The sequence below is a fragment of the Passer montanus genome, unplaced genomic scaffold (assembly GCF_014805655.1).
Source record: "Passer montanus isolate IOZ18808 unplaced genomic scaffold, ASM1480565v1 scaffold112, whole genome shotgun sequence".
Classification (NCBI taxonomy): domain Eukaryota; kingdom Metazoa; phylum Chordata; class Aves; order Passeriformes; family Passeridae; genus Passer; species Passer montanus.
The window spans coordinates 1,042,837-1,053,736 of record NW_024357836.1 but is presented as its reverse complement, the minus strand read 5'-3'; the positions used below and the strand labels follow the sequence as shown (position 1 = coordinate 1,053,736).

Below are 10,900 nucleotides of genomic sequence, written 5' to 3'. Positions count from 1 at the left end.
TGGGGGGGGTGGGGGGTCCTGCGAGCCCCGAGACCCCTCCCATCTTTCCCCCCCCCCTTTACCGGGGGGGCCGCGCCGAGCCCGCCCCGCTCGTGACACAGGTGGCGGAGCCCGTGCGGAGGCACCGGGCAGCGGGGGGGGCTCGGAGCGCGTTTGGGGGGGCTGCAGCGTGCCCTGACCCCCCTCCCTTGAACCCCTCCAGACCCCCGGCACGCCGAGGATGCTCGGGGGGGCCCCGCGAACCCCCCGAGAGCTCAGGGTGAGTCGGGGGGGGCCTCCCCCGGTGGCGCCAACCGGGCGCGAATTTTTGGGGTTTCCTGTTTTTCTGCGGTGCATGATGGGGAGCGCGGCCGGGGGGGCGCAGCCCGGGGTGGGGGCACAGCCCCCGGTAAGGCTCCGGTGTCCCCCCAGGGCCCCGGGAGTTGAGCTGCGGGGTCCCCGCGCCGCTGCCCCCCCTCCAAGATGTCCTATTTCACCGAGCACTTCTGGGTAAGCCGGGACCCACCCCCCGCCCTTGGGGGCCCCCCAACCCCTCCATGGGTGCCCCCCATGCTCAGGGGCCCCCCGCCCTTCGGGGAGGTGAATTTTCAAGGCCCGGTGCCTTCGTTAATGCTGTTCATTAATTAATTGGGGGATGGGTGTTGGGGGGGGTGGTCTGGGGGTCTCACCGCTGTGGTGACATCGCTGTCCCCCCCTCCCTGGGGGTCCCCAGCCTGGGGGGGGGCGGGGGAAGTCGCGTGGCCGGCGCTTCCTGGTTCGTCTGGCAGCTGCCGCCACCTTCCTCTTCCTCCTGCCTCAGTTTCCCCTGGGGGTTCACCTGCACCCCCAGCGCGGCTGGCGGGGGAGGGGCTGAGCTGAAGCCGCTTTGTGGGTGGGGGGCAGCACCCAAAATAACCCCAGGGGTTTTTGGGGTTCAGCCCAGCCCGTCCTGGGGAGGGCTGGTTCGGGGTGGGGGTGGGAGGGGGCTCAGCACCCCAATTTTGGGGGGGTTTGGGCTGCTCAGACGCTGCTCCCGGTGGTCCCATGGGGAAAGGGGGTGTGGGGGTCCCTTGGGATTTGGGGTCTGAGGGGGGGTGCTCCCCTGGCAGGGCGAGAAGAACCACGGCTTCGACGTGCTCTACCACAACATGAAGCACGGGCAGATCTCCACCAAGGAGCTCGCTGACTTCGTCCGGGAGAGGTACCCGGGGCTGGGGACAACCCGGGAGGTCCCCACAACCCCCGGGTGGGGTCCCCACAACCCTGGCTCCATCCCACACCCCCCTCCCCGCCATCCCCAGGGCCGCCATCGAGGAGAACTACGCCAAGGCCATGGTGAAGCTGTCCAAGATGGCCACGAACGGGACCCAGCTGGGGTACGGGGGGGTCCGGGCCGCCTCCAGGTGGCTTTGGGGACACCGCGGTGACCGTTCTGGTGGCCCCCCGAGCAGGACCTTCGCGCCTCTGTGGGAGGTTTTCCGCATCTCCTCGGACAAGCTGGCGCTGTGCCACCTGGAGCTGATGAAGAAGCTGCACGACCTCATCAAGGAGATCTCGCGCTACGGCGAGGAGCAAGGCCGCGTGCACAAGAAGGTAGCGCTGTCCCCTCCCCGGCCCTGTCCCCTCCCCGGCCCTGTCCCCTCCCCAGCCCTGTCCCCTCCCCGGCACCCCGGCCCACGCCGCCGTGTCCCCACAGTCCAAGGAGGAGGTGTCGGGGACGCTGGAGGCCGTGCAGCTGCTGCACGGGGTGGCCCAGCTGCTGCCCCTGTCCCCTCCCCGGCCCTGTCCCCTCCCCGGCCCTGTCCCCTCCCCGGCACCCTGCCCACGCCGCCGTGTCCCCACAGTCCAAGGAGGAGGTGTCGGGGACGCTGGAGGCCGTGCAGCTGCTGCACGGGGTGGCCCAGCTGCTGCCCAAGTCCAAGGAGAGCTACCACAGCAAGTGCCAGGAGTACGAGCGGCTGCGCAAGGAGGGCACCAGCCAGAAGGAGATCGACAAGGTGCCACCCCCGGGACCCCCCCCTCAGTGGTCCTCGTGTCCCCCTGGGTGGTCCCTGGCTCCTGTTGGTGGTTCTTGTCCCGTTCTTGGTGGTCTCTGTCCCCTCGTGGTGGTTCTTGTTCGTCCTCTCTGCGGTCTCTGTCACCCACTGTGTCACCTCAGTCACTGGTCTGTGTCCCCTCCTTGGTGATTCTTGACCCTCCCTCGATGGTCCTCTTGTCCCACAGTGATCCCTGTCCCCTCCCTGGAGTCCCTGTCCCCCCCAGGAGGCTCCTGTCCCCTCCCTGACGGTTCCTGTCCTTGTCCTGGCTGTCCCCTGGTTTCTCCTGGCTGTCCTGTGCCTGTCCCCTGTCCTCTCCCTGATGGTTCCTGTCCTTGTCCCAGCTGTCCCTTGTCCCCCTGGGTGGTCTCTGTCCATTCCTGACAATCCCTGTCCTTGTCCCCGCTGTCCCCTGGCTGTCCTGGCTGTCCCCTGGCTGTCCCCTGTCCCCTCCCTGACGATCCCTGTCCTTGTCCTGGCTGTCCCCTGGCTGTCCTGGCTGTCCCCTGGCTGTCCCCTGTCCTGTCCCTGACGATCCCTGTCCTTGTCCCCCTGTGCCCGTGCCCGGCGGTGGCGCAGGCGGAGCTGAAGTCGCGGAAGGCGGGCGAGGCGCTGCGGAGGGCGGTGGACAAATACAACGCTGCCCGCGCCGACTTCGAGCAGCGCATGCTGGACTCGGCCATGGTGGGCACGGCTGGCACCTGGGCAGAGGGGTGGGCACGGCTGGCACCCGGGCAGAGGGGTGGGCACGGCTGGGAGCTGGGGAGAGGGATGGGCACAGCTGGGGATTGGGAAGGGATGGGCATTGGTGGGATTTGGGAAGAGATGGGATCTCTGGGGACATCCCACCCATCCCAAACCCTTCCCTGCCCACCTGGGGACATCCCACCCATGCCAAGCCCCCTTCCACACCCACCTGGGGACATCCCACCCACCCCAAACCCTTCCCTGCCCACCTGGGGACATCCCACCCATCCCAAACCCTTCCCTGCCGATGCCTGGGGATGTCCCCCCCATTCCTGCCCCCGTTGTTCCCGCTCCAGCGCTTCCAGGAGGTGGAGGAAGCCCACCTGCGGCACATGAAGGGGCTCATCGGCTCCTACTCGCACTCCGTGGAGGACACCCACGTCCAGATTGGCCAGGTGAGTCCCCAGCTGAGTGACCCCTCCCTGTCCCCCTTTTGTCCCCTTTATTCCATGTCCCCTTCCCTTTTCCCCCTCCCAGGTCCACGAGGAGTTCAAGCAGAACGTGGAGAACATCGGCACGGAGATGCTGCTGCGGAGGTTCGCCGAGAGCAAGGGCACGGGCAGGGAGCGGCCAGGTGAGCCCGGGGTCCCTCCGGACCCCTGATCCCGGCTGATCTGGGCTGATCCCAGCTTGGTCCTGGCTGATCCCAGGTTGACCTGGGCTGATCCCAGCTTGATCTGGGCTGATCCCAGCTGATCCCAGCTTGATCCCAGGTTGATCTGGGCTGATCCCAGCTTGATATGGGCTGATTCTGGCTTGATCCTGGCTGATCCCAGCTTGATCTGGGCTGATCCCAGCTTGATCCTAGCTGATCCCAGGCTGATCCCAGGTTGATCTTGGGCTGATCATGGGCTGATCCTGGGTTGATCCCAGCTTAATCCCAGCTTGATCCTGGGTTGACCAGCTTGATCCCAGCTTGATCCTGGGTTGATCCTGGCTGATCCCAGGTTGATCCCAGCTTGATCCTGGGTTGATCCCGGGCTGATCCCAGCTTGATCCTGGGTTGATCCCAGCTGATCCCGGCTGATCCCTCTCTCCGTGGCAGGAGTGTTGGATTTCGACGAGTACCGGCTGGCTCCAGCGCAGGAAGGCAAGTACGTCTGCACCCAGCTGGGGGTGCCGGGGGCTGCGGAGACCCCTCCTCACCCGCTCCCGCTTCCCCCAGGACCCAAGAGGAGCCGGAGCAAAGCGTTCCGGATCCCGGGCCTGAGCCGCAAGGAGCGGGAGCGTGACGCTGTGTAAGAGCCTCCATCCCTGCATCCCGGAGTTCCTGCATCCCGGCATTCCCACATTCCACATCCCTGCATAATTTTACCCCTGAATTCCTGCATCCCTGAATTCCCATATCCCTACATCCCTGAATTCCTGCACCCCTGCATGGTTTCATCCCTGAATTCTTGCATCATCTCCGCATCCCGGCATTCCCACATTCCACATCCTGGGCATCCCTGCATTGTTAAATCCCTGAATTCCCACACCCCTGCATCCCAGCATTCCTGCATCCCTGCATCCTGGCAGCTTTGCATCCCTGCATTGTTTCATCCCTCAATCCCCATATGTGGGGATTGAATCCCTGCATCCCCGAATTCCCTCATCCCTGCATCCCCGAATTCCCACATCTCTGAATTTCCCCATCCCTGAATTCCCCCATCCCTTCCCCCTCCACCACCTGACTCTCCTCGTCATTCCCAGGGAATCTCCAGACAACGACCTGGTGAGTGTCCCAGTTCCCCGCCTGGCGCTGCCCATCCCAAACTGGGAGCACTGGGAATGTCGGGGGTGTCCTGCAGGGCTGCCCCGAGGTGGACGAGGACGGATTCACCGTGCGCCCGGACAGTGCCCGCAGTATCCTTGGCATGGGCGGGAAAAGGGGGACTGGGCATCCAGGGGGAATTCTGAGAGGGGATTTGGGGGATCCAGGGGGAATTCTGAGTGGGGATTTGGGGGATTCAAAAGGAATTCCAAATGGGGAATTTGGGATCCAGGGGGAATTCTGAGCAGGGATTTTGGGGATTCAAGGGGAATTCCAACTGTGGAATTTGGGATCCAGGGGCAGCTCTGACCGGGCATTTCTGGGGGATCCAGGGGGAATTACAACTGGGGATTTGGGGATCCAGGGGGAATTCTCAGCGAGGATTTGGGGGATTCAAGGGGAATTCCAAATGGGGAATTTGGGATCCAGGGGGAATTCTGAGCAGGCATTTTGGGGATCCAGGGGGAATTCTGAGCAGGGATTTTGGGGATCCAGGGGGAATTCCAGCTAGGCATTTCTGGGGGACCCAAAGGGAATTCTGACCGGGCATTTCTGGGGGATCCAGGGAGAATTCCAACTGGGGATTTTTGGGGGATCCAGGGGGAATCCTGAGCAGGCATTTTGGGGGATCCAAAGTGAATTCCAGCCAGGGATTTTTGGGGAAATCCAAAGGTAATTCCAAGCAGGGATTTCTTGGGGGAACCAAGGACAATTCCAAGCAGGGGTTTTTGGGGGATCCAAGGGTAATTCCAGCCGGGCATTGCCTTGACGGGGCCCAGGCGAGGTGGAGAATCCCGGCTGCTCCTCCAGCGACTCCGACTACGACGAGGACGAGCCGCGCAAGTTTTACGTCCACATCAAACCGGTGCAGGCGCGGGAGGCGCCCGGCAGCGCCGAGGCCACCGTGGAGCAGCTCAAGGCCACCGTGGGAAATCTCATCCTGGCCCCCGGCGTCGGGGTGAGCCTGGGGGGCCGCGGGGACCCCCGGAATTCCCGGGGTCACCTCACCCCTGTCCCCTTCTCTTGCAGGGCACCGTCAGGAGGCAGGCGTCCCGTAAGTGGCACTGCGGGCGGGTGGTGGCCTGGGGGGGTGGCAGTGGGGCTGAGAGCCACTGCTTGGGGACATCCCATCCTTGCTGACCCCCTTCCTTGGGGACATCACATCTTTCTTTAAACCCAGTCCTTGGGGACATCCCATCCTCCTGAACCCTTGCCTTGGGGACAATGCCACACTTCCTGAGCCTCTTCCTTGGGAACATCCCATTCTCCTGTGCTTCTTCCTTGGGGACATCCCATCTATCCTGAGCCCCCTTCTTTGGGGACATCCCATCCTTCCTCAGCCCCTTCCTTGGGGACATCACACCCTTCCTGAACCCTTGCCTTGGGGACAATGTCACCCTTCCTGAGTCCCCTTCCTTGGGGACAATGCCACCCTTCCTTAAACCCAGTTCCTGCGGACAGTGCCACCTTCCCCGAGCCCCATTCCCTGTCTGCTCGCCGACCCCTGGGGACCCCCCACCCTTCCCGAGCCACCCCAGAGTCCCCGTGGCTCCGTGTCCCCTCATGGTGACATCCCCTGCAGGGCACACGGCGTCCCTGACCCCAGCCTGCAGTGACACAGACCCCGAGGGGACACTGGCGGCCGGTGAGACAGGGCGGGGGGTCCTGAGGATTTGGGGGGCACCTGAGGGGTGCTGTGGGGGGTGCAGCGCAGTGTCCCCTCTCCCCGCAGGTGACAGCATGGGGAGGGGTCTCCCGGCGGCGCAGGTGAACAGGTAGGGGACGGGGAGGGATTGGGGCGCCATGGGGTGGCCACCCCCCATCCCTGGGGGGTCCTGGGCAGACTCTGAACCCCCCCCCCGGCTCTGTCCCAGCGGTCCCGGGAAGCCCCCCCAGGACACGCCACCCTCGGCCGCGCTCTTTGGGCCCCCCCTGGAGTCGGCGTTGGAGGCAGAGGAATTCCCGGGTGAGGATTTGGGGGCGCGGAACGGGACCCCCCTCCCCTCCCCGGCGGGGCGGGGGCCGCGCTCTGACCGGCGCTGTCCCGCAGCCCCCCGCTCCTACGTGCTCACCTCGTCCTCGTCTCCCTTCTCCTCCTCGTCCCCGGAGAACGTGGAGGACTCGGGGCTGGACTCGCCGTCGCACCCCGCTCCCGGTCCCTCCCCGGACTCCCGGCCCTGGAGCCCGCAGCCGGGAACGCCGCAGAGCCCCGGCCCCAAAGCGGAGCCGCCCCCCGCCGGCAGCGCCTGGCCCCCGCGGCCCCGCAGCCCCTCCGGCCGCCTCCCCGAGCCCCCCAACTTCGCCGTGTTCAGCGGCCCCGGAGCCGAGGGGCTCTGGGGGGAGGCGGGGGTCGCGCCCCGGGGTCGCAGCCGCTGCCTCAGCGGCCCCGCCCCGCGAGAAGCGCCCTCGCCCGACCCTTTTGGGGACCCCCCGGCTTGGGGCAGACCCCGCAGCCCCGGCGGGGAGCAGCCCCCCCCGACGCGTCCTTCCTCCAACTCGGCCTCCTCGTCGTCCTCCTCGCCGGCCCCCCCGAGCGGGGGGGAGTCCTGCAGCCCCTCTCCCTGGGGCTGCCAGGGGCCGGGGGGCACGGCCGGGACCCCCCCGCTGCCCTCAGAGCCGGGTGAGTGGTGGGGGGCGGCCCCAGGGTACCCCTAAACCTGACTGACACAGCCCCCCCGGTATCCTTAATGACCCCAAATTGTGCCCCCCATGACCCCAAACTCTGTCCTAAGTGACCCCAAACTGTGCCCCCCAATTAGCCTGAGCTGTGCCCTCCATGACCCCCAACTCTGCCCCCCATTACCCTTAACCCTGCCCCCCAACACCCAAATCTGCCCCCTGGGTTTGGGAATTCGGGGGTGTGGGGATTTGGGGTATGGGAATTCAGGGCTGTGGGAATTTGGGATGTGGGAATTCAGGGCTGTGGGAATTTGGGAATTCAGGGGTGTGGGAATTCAGGGGTGTGGGAATATGGGGATATGGGAATTCGGGGACGCAGGAATTCAGAGGCGCAGGATGCAGGGATATCGAGTTTGGGAGTTTAGGGATGTGGGAATTCAGGGTTTGGGAATTCGGGGATAGGGGATGTGGGAATGAAGGGATGCAGGATTTTGGGAATGCAGGGGTACACGGGGATGCAGGGCTGTGGAATTTGGGGATGCAGGGATGAGGAATTGGGGGGTGCAGGGGTGTGGAATTCGGGGTGCAGGGGTGTGGAATTGGGGGACGCAGGGCTGCAGACCCCCACCCCAGCCCGCCGTGCCTCGGCAGTCGCGCTCGCTGAGCCCCTCGCCCTCCTGGAGCTGCGGCCCCTCGCACTCGGCCCCCGCCAGCCTGGGCGAGCGCGGCTTCTTCTCCGTGGCCCCGCCGGCGCTCGGTGCGTGCCGGGGGGGCATCTGGGGGGGTGGGCTGGGGGTCCCAGCCGTGCCCTGACCCCCGTGCCCCCTCGCCAGGGCTGTCGCGCGGTCCCAGCCCGGTGGTGCTGGGCTCGCAGGACGCGCTGCCCGTGGCCACCGCCTTCACCGAGTACGTCCACGCTTACTTCAAGGGGCGCGACGCCGACAGGTACGGGGAGGGGGGGATCCCGGGGGTCCCCGCAGCTCGGAGCGTCCCCTGACCCCCGGCGTGTCCCCGGCAGCTGCCTGGTGAAGGTGACCGGCGAGCTGACCATGTCCTTCCCCGCGGGCATCGTGCGGGTGTTGGGGGGCCCCGCGGCGCCGCCCGTGCTCAGCTTCCGCCTGCTCAACGCCGCGGCCATCGAGCAGTTCCTGCCCAACGCCGAGCTGCTCTACAGGTGGGGGACACGGAGGGGACACGGGGGACACCGGGGGGACAGCCTGCGAGGTGCGGGGGGCAGCGCTGGGGGACTGGTGTTGGGGTGCAGGAGGGGTACGGGGAGCCTGGGAGGTGATGGATGCAGGGATGGGGGCGGTTTTGGGGTGCAGGAGGGGCATGGGGAGCCTGGGAGGTGATGGATGCAGGGATGGGTGTGGGTTTTGGGGTACGGAGTGTCCCTGTTTTCCTGGGGATACCCTCAGGAGATGAGGGATGCAGGGATGGGGAGCTGAGTTTTGGGGGTTTCAGGGGTCTGAGTGTCTTGGGAGTGCAGCGATGGGGAGCTGGGCATTGAGATTTTAGGGTTTTTGGGGGTCTGGGAATGCAGCGATGGGGAGCTGGGTACTGAGATTTTGGAGTTTTTGGGAATGCCGTGATGGGGAGCTGGGCATCGAGAGTTTGGGGTTTTTGGGAATTCTGGGAATGCAGCGATGGGGAGCTGGGCATCGAGAGTTTGGGGTTTTTGGGAATGCAGCAATGGGGAGCTTGGTATTGAGATTTGGGATTCTTGGGGGGTTTGGGGTGTGCCAGCCATGAGCTGAGTTTTGGGGATCCCAGCGGTCTGGGCACTCTCTGGAGCTGCTCTGGAGCTGGCTACCGACGTGCCAGCTCCTGGGGGTACCCAGACCCCGTTGTCCCTCTCCCCCCACGCCCCCAGCGACCCCTCCCAGAGCGACCCCAGCACCAAGGACTTCTGGCTGAACATGGCAGCGCTGACCGGGCACCTGCAGAAGCAGGCGGAGCAGAGCCCGGCCGCCTCCTACTACAACGTGGCTCTGCTCAAGTACCAGGTGAGCCCCGCAGGGCACCCCGGCGGGCACGGGGCGGGTCTCGGTGCCCCCCTAAAGCCCCCGGTGTGCCGCAGTTCTCGCGGCTGGGCCCCGGCTCGGCGCCGCTGCGGCTCTGCGTGCGCTGGGACTGCGCGCCCGGCGCCACGCGGGTCAGCGTGGAGTACGGCTACAACGCGGCCGCCCTGGCACTGCCCGTGCCCCTGGGCAACGTGCACGTCCTGCTGCCCCTGGAGGAGCCCCTGACCAACCTGCGGCTGCAGCCCGCGGCCAGCTGGTAACGGGAGCGGGGAGAGAGGGGCTGGGCTGGGGTGGGGAGGAGGGATGGGGGTCCTGAGTGGGGTGGGGGATGAAGGGTCTGAGGTTCTGAGGCTGAACGGGGTGGGGGATGAAGGGTCTGGGTCCTGAGGATGAGTGGGATGGGGATGAAGGGTCTGGGGTCCTGAGGCTGAATGGGGTGGGAGATGATGGGTCTGGGGTCCCAAACCCTCACAGGCTGGATGACACAGGGCTGGGAGCCCCAAACTCCCCCAGGGTGGGGGGGACACTGGACCGGGGGTCCCAAACTTGCTGAAGATGAGGAGCACAGGGGTGGGGTCCTGAATCTCCTCAGGGTGGGACAAGGGGAGCCTGGACTGGGAAATGGGGACTCTGAACTGGGAGAAGGGGACTCTGAACTGGGAAATGGGGACACTGACGGGGTGAGGAAGGCAGGATGTGGGGATGGGCAGCAAGGGCTAAACTTTGGGGCTGTGGGGGCTTGATGACACCCCCTTATCCCGGCAGGAACCTGGAGGAGAAGCGGCTGCTCTGGAAGCTCCTGGACGTCCCCGGTGCCCCGGGGCAGGGAGGTGAGGCCGGGCCCGCCCTGCTCGGGGGTCACGGCGCGGGGGGCTCCGCGTCCCGACCCCCCCCAACCCCTGCGCTGTCCCCCCAGGCTGTGGGCGGCTCTCGGCCAGCTGGGAGCCGCTGGGGGGTCCCAGTAAGCCCAGTCCCGTGGCCGCCCAGTTCAGCAGCGAGGGCAGCACCTTGTCGGGAGTGGAGGTGGAGCTGGCGGGCGCCGGGTACCGCATGTCGCTGGTCAAGAAGAGGTTTGCTACAGGTACGGCCGGGGGGGGATGGGGACGGGGCTGGGGGTTCCCTTCCCCACAGCCTTGGGGGGTGCGGGGTCCTTTCCCCATCCCCTGGGTCCTGGGGGAATAGGGGGTCCCTTCCTTGGGGTGCTTGGAGTACTTTCCCTGGGGTATTTAGGGTCCTTTCCTTGCTCTTTGGGGTGCTCAGGGTCCCTTCCCTGGGGTTTTTAGGGTCCTTTCCCTGCTTTTTGGGGTGCTCAGGGTCCCTTCCCTGGGGTGTTTAGGGTCCTTTCCCTGCTCTTTGGGGTGCTCAGGGTCCCTTCCCTGGGGTGTTTAGGGTCCTTTCCCTGCTCTGTGGGGTCACCAGTTCGGTGTGGCACCGAGCTCCGCCACTGGGCAGTGCCCGGGCCGTGCCCTCCCTCCTCTGTGCCCACCTTTTCCCCGCAGGGATTTACCTGGCGGGGTCCTGAGCGGCTCCCGGGCCCCCCCGGGCCCCCCCGGGCTTCTCCCGCCGTTGTGTGAATTGGAAACACTGGATGGAGGCGGGCTGGGGAGGGGGCGCCTCCTCCTGGGGCGCCTCCTCCTCCTCCTCCTCCTCCTCCTCCTCCTCCTGTCCCCGCCCTGTCGCTGTCCCCGCGTCGCCTCCTGCTCCCCCCCGCCGCCCTCCCCTGTGCTGTGAAGGGAGCAGGA

At 66.3% G+C, this 10,900-nt stretch overlaps 1 protein-coding gene across 1 annotated transcript; it reads left to right on the top strand.

Annotated features, from left to right (window-relative positions):
• Positions 1-113: 113 nt before the first annotated feature.
• On the top strand, positions 114-10,860 carry FCHO1 (FCH and mu domain containing endocytic adaptor 1). Its single transcript, XM_039733368.1, has 27 exons — positions 114-259; positions 412-489; positions 1,089-1,180; positions 1,281-1,355; positions 1,431-1,572; positions 1,824-1,976; positions 2,595-2,699; positions 3,059-3,157; positions 3,240-3,336; positions 3,808-3,852; positions 3,928-4,000; positions 4,455-4,476; positions 4,553-4,607; positions 5,295-5,473; positions 5,545-5,569; positions 6,098-6,160; positions 6,248-6,290; positions 6,390-6,481; positions 6,566-7,135; positions 7,622-7,891; positions 7,968-8,079; positions 8,153-8,308; positions 9,008-9,140; positions 9,215-9,414; positions 9,924-9,988; positions 10,075-10,239; positions 10,658-10,860. The coding sequence occupies exons 2-27, from the start codon at positions 463-465 to the stop codon at positions 10,678-10,680; spliced, it is 3,081 nt and encodes a 1,026-aa protein (XP_039589302.1). The 5' UTR covers positions 114-259; positions 412-462; the 3' UTR covers positions 10,681-10,860.
• Positions 10,861-10,900: the final 40 nt, after the last annotated feature.